Raw genomic sequence first — 14,655 nt, forward strand, 5'->3', positions numbered from 1 at the left:
ATTTTTCTTTGTTCATTTGTTTTGTTTCTTGAATTCCACCTATGAGTGAAATCATACAGTATTTGTCTTTTTCAAACTTATTTTACTTAGCATTATAGTCTCTAGCTCCATCCATGTTCCTGCAAATGGTAAGACTGCATTCTTTTTTTATGGCTGAGTAATACTCCATTGTGTATCTTGACATCTTCCTGATCCATTCATCTATTGATGCATTCCTGGGCTGCTTCCATAATTTGGCTATTGTAAATGATGCTGTGATAAACATAGGGGTGTGTGTATCCCTTTAAATTAGTGTTCTGGTGCACCTGGGTGGCTTAGACAAGCGTCTGCCTTTGGCTCAGGTCATGATCCCAGGGATCAAGCCCCACATCAGGCTCTCTGCTCTGCAGGGATCCTGCTCTCCTTCTCCCTCTGCCTACTGCTCCCCTTGCTTGTGCTCTCTGTCAAATAAATAAATAAAATCTTTAAAAATAAGTAAGTAAGTAAGTGTTCTTATATTTTCTGGGTAAATACCCTGTAGTGGATCATATGTTAATTCTATTTTAAATTTGTCAGGAAACTCTGCTGTTCTCATTTCCCTAATTAGTGTTATTAAGCATCTTTTCATGTGTCTCCTGATCAACTGTATGCCCTCTTTGGAAAAATGTCTTTATTAGGTCCTCTGCCCATTTTTAATCAGATTATTTGGGTTTTTTGGTATTGAGTTCTATAAGTTCTTTATATATTTTGGATATTAACCCCTTATCAGATATATCATTTGCAAATATCTCTTCTCATTCAGTAGACTGCCTCGTCATTTTGTTGATGGTTTCCTTTGCCGTGCAAAATTTTTTATTTTGGTGTATTTTGCTTTTGTTTCCATTGCCTGAGGGGACATGTCTAGAAAAATGTTTCTATGGCTGATGAAAATATAGGCAAATATAGAAAATATAGGCAGTAATTTCTATATTTCCTTCTAGGTGTTTCACGGCTTCAGGTCTTCATTCAGGTTTTTAATCCATTTTGAGTTTATTTTTTAATTTTTTAAAAAGATTTTATTTATTTTTATTTTTTATATTTTATTTATTTATTTATTTATTTTGATACTGGATCATTCCCACTGGCATATCATTAAGTCATTAAAAATTTCATGGTTAAAACTTTTTATTTTTATTTATTTAATTCTATTTATTTATTTATTTATTTATATTATTATTATTTTATATATATTTTAAATTTATTTTTATTTATTTCTTTAGAGAGAGAGAGCGCCCAAGTGTATGAGAGAGGAGAGGTGCAGAGGGAGAGAGAGAGACTCTGGGTGCTGGGTGCAGAGCCTGACATGGGGCTGGATCCCACGACCCTGAGATCATGACCTGAGCCAAAACCAAGAGTCAGTCATTCAACCGACTGAGCCACCCAGGCACCCCTATTTTGAGTTTTTGTGTATAGTATAAGAAAGTGATCCAGTTTCATTCTTTTCCAAGTAGCTGTCCAGCTTCCCCAGCACCAATTGTTGAAGAGACTGTCTTTCTCCGTTTGTATATTCTTGCCTCTTGGGGGTCTTCTTATGGCACACCCTCCCCACCCCTGGCCCCTCATTAGAATGTAAGATATATGAAGTCCGGCCTTTTTTCCCTTTTTTTTCTGTTCTGTTCACCGCTGTATCCCAACACTTAGAACAGTGCCCTGATGGGGCGCCTGAGTGGCTCAGTGGGTTAAGCCTCTGCCTTCAGCCCAGGTCATGATTTCAGGGTCCTGGGACCAAGCCCTATGTCGGGTTCTCTGCTCAGCGGGGAGCTGGCTTCCCCCTCTCTCTACCTGCCGCTCTGCCTATTTGTGATCTCTGTCAAATAAATAAATAAAATCTTAAAAAAAGAAAAGAACAGTGCCCTGAATAAATGCTCTGGATAAGTATTTGTTGAATACACACTTCTCCGTCAGATTCCCAACTTCCTTTCTTGAGCCCCTCCTATTGTCCATTCTCCACAGAGCAACCAGAGGGATTTTTTTTAAGACTGTATCAAAGGAAACAGTCAACAAAACAAAGAGGCAACCCATGGAATGGGAGAAGATATTTGCAAATGACAGTACAGACAAAAGGTTGATATCCAGGATCTATAAAGAACTCCTCAAACTCAACACACACAAAACAGACAATCATACAAAAAAAATGGGCAGAAGATATGAACAGACACTTCTCCAATGAAGACATACAAATGGCTATCAAACACATGAAAAAATGTTCATCATCACTAGCCATCAGGGAGATTCAAATTAAAACCACATTGAGATACCACCTTACACCAGTTAGAATGGCCAAAATTAGCAAGACAGGAAACAACGTGTGTTGGAGAGGATGTGGAGAAAGGGGAACCCTCTTCCACTGTTGGTGGGAATGCAAGTTGGTGCAGCCACTTTGGAAAACAGTGTGGAGATTCCTCAAGAAATAAAAAACAGAGATTCCCTATGACCCTGCAATTGCACTTCTGGGTATTTACCCCAAAGATACAGATGTAGTGAAAAGAAGGGCCATCTGTACCCCAATGTTTAAGCAGCAATGGCCACGGTCGCCAAACTGTGGAAAGAACCAAGATGCCCTTCAACGGACGAATGGATAAAGAAGATGTGGTCCATATACACTATGGAGTATTATGCCTCCATCAGAAAGGATGAATACCCAACTTTTGTAGCAACATGGATGGGACTGGAAGAATGAAATCACCATCAAGAAAGGGCATTTTTCAAACTTAGTTGCTCACTACTTTATCCACTTCAACTAGAATATTGCCTGGCATGGATGACATGACATGGTCGATAAATGTTTTGATGGAAGTAGTACTACAGTTCCCATAAGCATTCACATGAACACGTGTTGGGGTGGGAGTCCTGTGTGCAGTGGAAAGGGAAACATGCATGCACATTCTCACACACATTATATCCTGTTCATCATATAAGCAGGGCACTTCTCTGTTTGAAAGAAGCCTTAAGGGATTTTTTTTTTCTGTATATTTCTTAATCGTGGCCAGTGGGAGATTGAGAAAGTCTTTCCTGACTGCCTCGCCACCACCATCAACAAAACAAACAAGTAAAAGGATGAGTATTAATCTGGACTTTGTCCATTGCAGATAATAGACACTTAATTCAAACTAGCTTAAACAAAGAGAGAGTTATTTCTTCAGGTGAAGAGTAGTTCAGGAGTAGACAGGGTGATTCAGGCAAGGCTGTTAAGTCACTATCTTGGGCATCCTGACCTTCCACCTGTCGAAGCTCCACTTTCCGCTCTGTCAGATTCCTTCTCAGGCAGGCTGTCCTCAAGTTTGGGAAGATGCCCACCAGCAAATCCAAACTGATATTCTACCAGCTTAAAATTTTTAGAAGGAAGAGACATAGTTCTAGCAAAGTCCCATTTCAGCAAAATGATATTTTAATGGGACTATCTCTGAGTAAATCACTGGGACCAGGGAACGGCAGGAAAAACTTGTACCTTCCCAGACTGGAGTGAATGGTGGACAGCCTATCTCAAATCATATGCACCGAGAGTAGAGGGAGAGGATGTTCTAGAAACGAAATCCAAGAGAAGGGATCCTCACCAAATCAAAGCCATTGATGTCCACAGCCCTGGACTGTGTACACTTTCTGGGTCACTTCCATGGACCTTGGCTGGAATGCTGAGTTGTCAGTGATTATGTATGTATAAGCTCTGTACAAGCAGGGCTTTGTCTCATTCAGGGTTCCATCCCCAGTGTTATGTAGAAGACCTTGCACATAGAAGGCCATCCGTAATAAATAAATATTTCCTTTCCCTTCCTTTCCCCCTTCATCTTCCTAGCTTCAGATATCTGGTTTCCAGTAGGCTCTGCAGAAATTATACCGGGTCTCGCACAAAGGGAGCTTGGCAAATATATGTGAAGTGAATATTAAGGGCACTGATAAGATCGTAATAGGTCTTAGCCTTTACTCCTGACCACAACCTCAGAGGACAGAAGGACACGGCACTTATAGCAAAGCCTACGGAGCTGCTGTGCCTGGGTGGCTCAGATGGTTAAGCATCTGCCTTTGCCCTCAGTCATCATCTCAGGTTCCTGGGACCATCGACTCCTGGCTCAGCGGGGATCTGCTTCTCCCTCTCCCTCTGGCCCTGCTTGTACTCTCTCTCTCTCAGATGAATAAATAAAATCTTAAAAAAAAAAAAAAACCCCTACTGAGCTTATTACTCAGTCTCCTTTTGCCTTTTCCTTATCTTCTTTGAAATCTGTTACTCTCCTTTTTGTCTACCTCCAACTTCTGCTTTCCCCATCTCTTGGTAGACCTGTTCCTGTTTCTGTGCCTTTTCTCTCTGTGGGGTTTCCTTCCTCCCTCAGCAAAAATGATATATTGGTGCAGCTTCTGTATCTCCGTCAGTGTATTCTTTTTCTTATTTTTCACTGTTCTTCTTTCCCTTCCTACTCATAATACAGAAATGGAACTTTTATGTTTGTTATTGACTTTTATGTTTGTTTATAGATCTATGATTCTTAATTTTCAAGGCTATTAAACAAAACATTTAAATTTCTCTCCATAAAAATAGGTGGTATTTGGCAGTTAGTGACTGCCAAAAGGAAACTGATACCCTGCCATCTTCCCAGAACTGGTTTTGCAATAAATAATGAGAATTTAATGAAATACTTCTAGGATATAGGTGTACACAGAGGAAACTAATATAAAGTTAGAGGGGCCTAGTGCTTCAACTGTAAATTCCAATTGAAAATCAGTTTGGTTGCTGAGCAGAGAACAATTGTTTAAGGTTTAAAAATGGACTTATTTCTTCAAAACTTTAAAAAGGATTTTATCTTCGAAAGTGAAATTCCCAAGGACCCCTTGAAGGCCATTCTGTTGGACTTGGAATGTCACTTTATGTGAAATTTACTTAAGGAAGACATTCTGTTTCATGTGGAAGATACAATTGAGCAGCAGCTTGAATTCGTCACCACAGAATCCAGACTTACTCTTTATAACCTACTGGCCTACATGAAACACCTAAAAGGCCAAAATGAAGATGCCCTAGAATGCTTGGAACAAGCAGAAGACATAATGCAGCGAGAGCACTTGGACAGAGAAGAAGCGCGACGTCTGGTCACTTGGGGAAACTATGCCTGGGTGTATTATCGCATGGATCAGCTTAAGGAAGCTCAGAAGCATTTATTTATTTATTTATTTATTTATTTATTTATTTAAAGATTTTTTTTTTAAGGATTTTATTTATTTATTTGACAGACAGAGATCACAAGTAAGCAGAGAGAGAGAGAGAGAGAGAGAGAGAGAGGAGGAAGCAGGCTCTCCGCTGAGCAGAGAGCCCGATGTGGGGCTCGATCCCAGGACCCTGGGATCATGACCTGAGCTGAAGGCAGAGGCTTTAACCCACTGAGCCACCCAGGCGCCCCAGCTCAGAAGCATTTAGACAAGATAGGGACTGTCTGTAGGAAACTGTCCAGTCCTTCTGACTACAAGTTGGAAATGCCTGAGATTGACTGTGAGAAAGGGTGGGCACTCTTGAAATTTGGAGGAAAGTATTACCACAGGGCAAAAGTGGCTTTTGAGAAGGCTCTGGAAGCAGAACCTGACAATCCAGAATTTAACATCGGCTATGCCATCACAGTGTACAGGCTGGACTATACTGACCGACACGGGTGTATAAAGAGCTTTTCTCTGGGCCCACTGAGGAAGGCTGTCACCCTGAATCCAGGTAATGCCTACATTAAGGTTTTACCGGCGCTGAAGCTTCAAGATGTACAAGCAGAAGATGAAGGGGAAAAGTATATTGAAGAAATCCTGGACCAGGTATCTTCCCAACCTCATGTCCTTCGTTACACAGCCAAATTCTACAGGAGAAAAAATTCCTGGGACAAAGCTCTTGAAGTTTTGAAAAAGGCCTTAAAAGTGACACCAATGTCTTCGTTCCTGCATCACCACATGGGACTTTGCTATAGGGCACAAATGACTGAAATCAAGAAGCCTACAGACAACAGACCTACAGAGGAGGATAAACTGAGAATGGACAGGCTTATTACAATGGCTGTATCTCATTTCGAAGTAGCTGTGCAACGAGACTCCAAGTTCCCATTTGTCTACACGGACCTGGCCAGCATGTATGTTGAGGCAGGCCAGTGTAGCAAAGCTGAAGAGGTATTCCAGAAAGCCCTTCATCTGGAGAACATAACCGATGATCACAAACATCAGATCCACTACTACTATGGCCGCTTTCAGGAATTTCACTATAAATCATAAAGTACTGCCATGCGCCATTATTTAGAGGCCTTAAAGATCAGCGACCAGTCATCCCTCCATCCCAAACTGATAAGTGTTCTGAAGCAACTGGCTGTAAAGAGTCTTGGTCATGATGCATCAGATGTGCAGAGTTTAAGTGCCCTGGGGTTTGTTTACAAGCTGGAGGGAGCCCGGAGGCAAGCTGTTGAGTACTATGAGCAGGCCCAGAGGCTAGATCCAGAAAATGCAGAGTCCCCTGCTGCTCTCTGTGAGCTTCGATTTTCTATTTAAATATATGCTCTAGGAAATTGCTTTTAAGCTTTTCTTCCCTTTTGGGGCGCATATATTTTTATTGTTAATTATGGAGGCAATTTTTATTGAATGTTTACTGTAGACCAGGCATCATCCTAAATGGGATGAACCTTTGGATTTTTTTTTTAATTAAAATGATGTAATCCATTTGGAAACAAAAATATTCCAGATGTTGTGTCTTTCAAAAATGGTATGGCCATTAGGACTATATTCCCTTTATCTCTGCTATTTATAGTAATTTTCTGATTAGGGGCACTTGGGTGGTTCAGTCAATTAAGTGTTTGACTCTTGATTTCAGCTCATGTCATGATCTCAGGGTCACAGGACTGAGTCCATGTCTGGCTCTGAGTTCAGCTCGGTCAGAGTCTGCTTGTCCCTCTCCCTCCCCTTCTGCCCATTCCCCCCGCCCCCATAAATAAATAAAATCTTTAAATAATAATAATTTTCTGATTAAATTTTGTCAAATTTCCCATATTGCTCACTTACGCAGTGGGCATAATTCTGCATAAGCCTTTGACCCCTAGGTCAATAACCCTCTTTCAGGAATGCAAAATTATATTAGTAAAGCTCTTAACTATATAGCTTGCAAAAGATGGATCCTATGGGTTCTGACTCTGATGAGGATATTTAACCATTAGCCTGATAGTAACTTGAAGATTCCCTTTTGTTGAAAGAAAAAGTTCGTAACAGTAAAGAGTCTGCCATCTATGATGACTTCAATAAAAGGAGAAAAAAACTAAAACAGGGGGAAAAGGATTTCTTTAAATATAGGACTTTAGGGACCCATGAGAAATCAGAGATATTATCTCCCCAAAATGTTCACTGCGTAACTAGAAACAGTTTTGAGAAAAAAATGAACAATGGAAAATCATTAGTCTCAAGATTTTCTGGTCTTTTAACTAGAAGAATAAACCTAACCTAAATGGAATTCATTTTATTCCAACTAAAATTGCAGAATTTTTAGGTTAAAATTAAGACAGAAAGCAGATTGAGAAATTGCGAAAAATTATTTTAAAAAATGGGTAAAGTAGATGTCCCCATTCTACATCCATAGATTACTAAGGTTTCAGTGATTTGGTTTTGGGTCTGCGCTGGGTGGTTCTCGTACCCCTAATTTCTGGCCTTTGGTTAACTCCTATAGTACCCCAAACTACTTCTGTGTAGCTTTTCCTTTTGCCTGAAGGTTTCAGACGAACAAGTTTTCCTTCAGATCTTCTAGGAATAGTTAAGCCCTGCTTTTGGTTTGAATATCCACCTTGGAGGGTCTACTGCTTAAGAGCGCTTATGCATGGGGGGCTTTTTAAATTGAGATCCTACTGAAAGTGGCTTCTCTGCCGTTGTTTCTTTGATCATCATCTACAATTATATTTACCACCACAGTATTAGTGGAAAAGTGTGCCATGTGACTTGATTCTCCACACTGCCACTGCCTTGATGCTATTATGTATGTATATTTTTTACTTATTGTTACTACTTTTATTTTAAAATTTCTATGGTTATATTACAAAAGTGATGAATTCTCATTGTAAAATTTTAAACAAACAGAAGCATATGGATTTAAAAATAAGAGCACTTCTCCTCACCCTAATCCAATTCCACACCCTCATGGCAACCTGTTAACAGTTTAATAGGTATCCCTCCAGGTATGTTTTCTATGCATATTCAAACATACATCCATACTGCAATGTATTTCATGAATTAAATTTTTTTTTTTTTTTTTTTTGAAACCAGGTTGGAACAATTTATTTTGTCCACTGGGTCAACTAATACATCTTTTTTTTTTTTAATAATTTTATTTTTTATAAACATATATATATATATATTTTTCCCCCAGGGGTACAGGTCTGTGAATCTCCACGTTTACAAACTTCACAGCACTCACCATAGCACATACCCTACCCAATGTCCATAACCCCCCCCAACCCCCCTCTGCCCAGCAACCCTCAGTTTGTTTTGTGAGATTAAGAGTCACTTATGGTTTGTCTCCCTCCCAATCCCAACTTGTTTCATTTACCCTTCTCCTACCACATTAACCCCCCATGTTGCATCTCCTCTCCCTCATATCAGGGAGATCATATGATAGTTGTCTTTCTCCGATTGACTTATTTCGCTAAGCATGATACCCTCTAGTTCCATCCATGTTGTTGCAAATGGCAAGATTTCATTTCTTTTGATGGCTGCATAGTATTCCATTGTATATATATACCACATCTTCTTTATCCATTCGTCTGTTGATGGACATCTAGGTTCTTTCTATAGTTTGGCTATTGTAGACATTGCTGCTATAAACATTCGGGTGCACGTGCCCCTTCGGATCACTACGTTTGTATCTTTAGGGTAAATACCCAGCAGTGCAATTGCTGGGTCATAGGGTAGTTCTATTTTCAACATTTTGAGGAACCTCCATGCTGTTTTCCAGAGTGGTTGCACCAGCTTGCATTCCCACCAACAATGTAGGAGGGTTCCCCTCTCTCCGCATCCTCGCCAGCATCTGTCATTTCCGGACTTGTTAATTTTAGCCATTCTGACTGGTGTGAGGTGGTATCTCATTGTGGTTTTGATTTGTATTTCCCTGATGCCGAGTGATATGGAGCACTTTTTCATGTGTCTGTTGGCCATCTGGATGTCTTCTTTGCAGAAATGTCTGTTCATGTCTTCTGCCCATTTCTTGATGGGATTATTTGTTCTTTGGGTGTTGAGTTTGCTAAGTTCTTTATAGATTCTGGACACTAGCCCTTTATCTGATATGTCGTTTGCAAATATCTTCTCCCATTCTGTCAGTTGTCTTTTGGTTTTGTTAACTGTTTCCTTTGCTGTGCAAAAGCTTTTGATCTTGATAAAATCCCAATAGTTCATTTTTGCCCTTGCTTCCCTTGCCTTTGGCGATGTTCCTAGGAAGATGTTGCTGCGGCTGAGGTCGAAGAGGTTGCTGCCTGTGTTCTCCTCAAGGATGTTGATGGATTCCTTTCTCACATTGAGGTCCTTCATCCATTTTGAGTCTATTTTCGTGTGTGGTGTAAGGAAATGATCCAATTTCATTTTTCTGCATGTGGCTGTCCAATTTTCCCAACACCATTTATTGAAGAGGCTGTCTTTTTTCCATTGGACATTCTTTCCTGCTTTGTCGAAGATTAGTTGACCATAGAGTTGAGGGTCTATTTCTGGGCTCTCTATTCTGTTCCATTGATCTATGTGTCTGTTTTTGTGCCAGTACCATGCTGTCTTGATGATGACAGCTTTGTAATAGAGCTTGAAGTCCGGAATTGTGATGCCACCAACTCTGGCTTTCTTTTTCAATATTCCTTTGGCTATTCGCGGTCTTTTCTGGTTCCATATAAATTTTAGGATTATTTGTTCCATTTCTTTGAAAAAAATGGATGGTACTTTGATAGGAATTGCATTAAATGTGTAGATTGCTTTAGGTAGCATAGACATTTTCACAATATTTATTCTTCCAATCCAGGAGCATGGAACATTTTTCCATTTCTTTGTGTCTTCCTCAATTTCTTTCATGAGTACTTTATAGTTTTCTGTGTATAGATTCTTAGTCTCTTTGGTTAGGTTTATTCCTAGGTATCTTATAGTTTTGGGTGCAATTGTAAATGGGATGGACTCCTTAATTTCTCTTTCTTCTGTCTTATTGTTGGTGTAGAGAAATGCGACTGATTTCTGTGCATTGATTTTATATCCTGACACATTACTGAATTTCTGTACAAGTTCTAGCAGTTTTGGAGTGGAGTCTTTTGGGTTTTCCACATATAGTATCATATCATCTGCGAAGAGTGATAGTTTGACTTCTTCTTTGCCGATTTGGATGCCTTTAATTTCTTTTTGTTGTCTGATTGCTGAGGCTAGGACTTCTAGTACTATGTTGAATAGCAGTGGTGATAACGGACATCCCTGCCGTGTTCCTGACCTTAGCGGAAAAGCTTTCAGTTTTTCTCCATTGAGAATGATATTTGCGATGGGTTTTTCATAGATGGCTTTGATAATATTGAGGTATGTGCCCTCTATCCCTACACTTTGAAGAGTTTTGATCAGGAAGGGATGCTGTACTTTGTCAAATGCTTTTTCAGCATCTATGGAGAGTATCATATGGTTCCTGTTTTTTCTTTTATTAATGTGTTGTATCACATTGATTGATTTGCGGATGTTGAACCAACCTTGCAGCCCTGGAATAAATCCCACTTGGTCGTGGTGAATAATCCTTTTAATGTACTGTTGAATCCTATTGGCTAGTATTTTGGTGAGAATTTTTGCATCTGTGTTCATCAAGGATATTGGTCTGTAGTTCTCTTTTTTGATGGGATCCTTGTCTGGTTTGGGGATCAAGGTGAGGCTGGCCTCATAAAATGAGTTTGGAAGTTTTCCTTCCATTTCTATTTTTTGGAACAGTCTCAGGAGAATAGGAATTAGTTCTTCTTTAAATGTTTGGTAGAATTCCCCCGGGAAGCCGTCTGGCCCTGGGCTTTTGTTTGTTTGGAGATTTTTGATGACTGTTTCAATCTCCTTACTGGTTATGGGTCTGTTCAGGCTTTCTATTTCTTCCAGGTTCAGTTGTGGTAGTTTATATGTCTCTAGGAATGCATCCATTTCTTCCAGATTGTCAAATTTGTTGGCATAGAGTTGCTCATAATATGTTCTTATAATTGTCTGTATTTCTTTGGTGTTAGTTGTGATCTCTCCTCTTTCATTCATGATTTTATTTATTTGGGTCCTTTCTCTTCTCTTTTTGATAAGTCTGGCCAGGGGCTTATCAATCTTATTAATTCTTTCAAAGAACCAGCTCCTAGTTTCGTTGATTTGTTCTATTGTTTTTTTGGTTTCTATTTCATTGATTTCTGCTCTGATCTTTATGATTTCTCTTCTCCTGCTGGGTTTAGGGTTTCTTTCTTGTTCTTTCTCCAGCTCCTTTAGGTGTAGGGTTAGGTTGTGTACCTGAGACCTTTCTTGTTTCTTGAGAAAGGCTTGTACTGCTATATATTTTCCTCTCAGGACTGCCTTTGTTGTGTCCCGCAGATTTTGAACTGTTGTATTTTCATTATCATTTGTTTCCATGAATTTTTTCAATTCTTCTTTAATTTCCTGGTTGACCCATTCATTCTTTAGAAGGATGCTGTTTAGTCGCCATATATTTGGGTTCTTTCCAAATTTCCTCTTGCGATTGAGTTCTAGCTTCAGAGCATTGTGGTCTGAAAATATGCAGGGAATGATCCCAATTTTTTGATAACAGTTAAGACCTGATTTAGAACCAAGGATGTGATCTATTCTGGAGAATGTTCCATGTGCACTAGAGAAGAATGTGTATTCTGTTGCTTTGGGATGAAATGTTCTGAATATATCTGTGATGTCCATCTGGTCCAGTGTGTCATTTAAGGCCTTTATTTCCTTGTTGATCTTTTGCTTGGATGATCTGTCCATTTCAGTGAGGGGAGTGTTAAAGTCCCCTACTATTATTGTATGATTGTCGATGTGTTTCTTTGATTTTGTTATTAATTGGTTTATATAGTTGGCTGCTCCCACGTTAGGGGCATAGATATTGACAATTGTTAGATCTTCTTGTTGGACAGATTCTTTGAGTATGATATAGTGTCCATCTTCATCTCTTATTATAGTCTTTGGTTTAAAATCTAAGTGATCTGATATAAGGATTGCCACTCCTGCTTTCTTCTGATGTCCATTAGCATGGTAAATTCTTTTCCACCCCCTCACTTTAAATCTGGAGGTGTCTTCGGGTTTAAAATGAGTTTCTTGTAGGCAACATATAGATGGGTTTTGTTTTTTTATCCATTCTGATACCCTGTGTCTTTTGATTGGGGCATTTAGCCCATTAACATTCAGGGTAACTATTGAGAGATATGAATTTAGTGCCATTGTATTGCCTGTAAGGTGACTGCTATTGTATATTGTTTCTGTTCCTTTCTGATCTACTACTTTTAGGTTCTCTCTTTGCTTAGAGGACCCCTTTCAATATTTCCTGTAGAGCTGGCTTGGTGTTTGCAAATTCTTTCAGTTTTTGTTTGTCCTGGAAGCTTTTAATCTCTCCTTCTATTTTCAATGATAGCCTAGCTGGATATAGTATTCTTGGCTGCATGTTTTTCTCGTTTAGTACTCTGAATATATCATGCCAGCTCTTTCTGGCCTGCCAGGTCTCTGTGGATAAGTCTGCTGCCAATCTAATATTTTTACCATTGTATGTTACAGACTTCTTCTCCCGGGCTGCTTTCAGGATTTTCTCTTTGTCACTAAGACTTGTAAATTTGACTATTAGGTGACGGGGTGTGGACCTATTCTTATTGATTTTGAGTGGGGTTCCTGAACCTCCTGGATTTTGATGTTTGTTCCCTTTGCCATATTGGGGAAATTCTCTCCAATAATTCTCTCCAATATACCTTCTGCTCCCCTCTCTCTTTCTTCTTCTTCTGGAATCCCAATTATTCTAATGTTGTTTCGTCTTATGGTGTCACTTATCTCTTGAATTTTGCCCTCGTGGTCCAGTAGTTGTTTGTCCCTCTTTTGTTCAGCTTCCTTATTCTCTGTCATTTGGTCTTCTATATCGCTAATTCTTTCTTCTGCCTCATTTATCCTAGCAGTGAGAGCCTCCATTTTTGATTGCACCTCATTAATAGCTTTTTTTATTTCAACTTGATTAGATTTTAGTTCTTTTATTTCTCCAGAAAGGGCTTTTATATCTCCCGAGAGGGTTTCTCTAATATCTTCCATGCCTTTTTCGAGCCCAGCTAGAACCTTGAGAATCATCATTCTGAACTCTAAATCTGACATATTACCAATGTCTGTATTGATTAGGTCCTTAGCCTTTGGTACTGCCTCTTGTTCTTTTTTTTGTGGTGAATTTTTCCGCCTTGTCATTTTGTCCAGATAAGAGTATATGAAGGAGTAAGTAAAATACTAAAAGGGTGGCAACAACCCCAGGAAAATATGCTTTAGCCAAATCAGAAGAGATCCCAAATCGTGAGGGGGGGGGAAGGGGATAAAAAGAGGTTCAGAAAGAAAAAAAAAATAAAATAAAAAAGAAAAAAGAAACAAATAAAAAAAAGAAAACCAATAATGAAAAAAATATAAAAAGGAAAAAATATATATATATTGGATAAACTAGTTAAAAAACGTTAAAAAAGAAAAGGGTAAAAGTTTAAAAAAATTTAGCAGAAGAAGAGAAAAAAATTGAAAAAGAAAAAAAAATTAAATTAACTGCAAGGCTAAAGAATCATGGGGAGAAAGCCATGAGTTCCGTGCTTTGCTTTCTCCTCCTCTGGAATTCCGCTGCTCTCCTTGGTATTGAAACCGCACTCCTCGTAAGTGAACTTGGTCCTGGCTGGGTTTCTTGTTGATCTTCTGGGGGAGGGGCCTGTTGTAGTGATTCTCAAGTGTCTTTGCCCCAGGCGGAGTTGCACCGCCCTTACCAGGGGCCGGGCTGAGTAATCCGCTCGGGTTTGCTTTCGGGAGCTTTTGTTCCCTGAGCGCTTTCCGTAGAGTCCGGAGGACGGGAAGGAAGATGGCGGCCGCCCAGTCTCCGGCCCGGAGGAGCCGAGAGCTCGGGGTCCCACTCCTCAGTGTGCCCTCAGGGAACAGCGTCCAATTACTCCCGTCTGCCTGGCCTCCGGCTGCGCTCCGAGCTCACCGAGCCTGCGACCGGTTCAAGGTAAGCCCGAGCTGTGAGCTCACTCCTCGGCTCCGTCTCTGTAGCTGGCTTCCCTGTTCTAATACCTGCGAGCTCTGCGACACTCAGACACCCCGATACTTCTGTGACCCTGCGGGACCTGAGGCCACACTGGCCCCGCGTGGGCTTCACCCCAGTTAAGCCTCTGGAGCGATGTCCCTCAGCGGAACAGACTTTTAAAAGTCCCGATTTTGTGCTCCGTTGCTCCGCCGCTTGCCGGGAGCCGGCCCCTCCCCCCGGGGTCTGTCTTCCCGTCGCTTTGGATTCACTTCTCCGCCAGTCCTACCTTTCAGCAAGTGGTTGATTTTCTGTTTCTAGAATTGCTGTTCTTCTTCTCTTCGATCTCCCGTTGGATTTGTAGGTGTTTGCAATCTTTAGATAAGCTATCTAACTGATCTTCCGCAACCTGAAGTAGTCTCAGCTGCTACTTCTCCGCCATC

At 40.2% G+C, this 14,655-nt stretch overlaps 1 protein-coding gene across 1 annotated transcript; it reads left to right on the forward strand.

Moving 5' to 3' along the window:
• The first annotated feature begins 4,182 nt into the window (after positions 1–4,182).
• LOC116882578 (interferon-induced protein with tetratricopeptide repeats 5-like) lies at positions 4,183–6,516 on the forward strand. The gene is given in 2 exon segments (XM_032883081.1): positions 4,183–5,160; positions 5,416–6,516. Coding segments are annotated over 2 exon segments (1,488 nt in total). The 5' UTR covers positions 4,183–4,773.
• Positions 6,517–14,655: the final 8,139 nt, after the last annotated feature.

Source organism: Lontra canadensis, unplaced genomic scaffold (assembly GCF_010015895.1).
Source record: "Lontra canadensis isolate GAN:19392208 unplaced genomic scaffold, GSC_riverotter_1.0 scaffold85, whole genome shotgun sequence".
Classification (NCBI taxonomy): Eukaryota; Metazoa; Chordata; class Mammalia; order Carnivora; family Mustelidae; genus Lontra; species Lontra canadensis.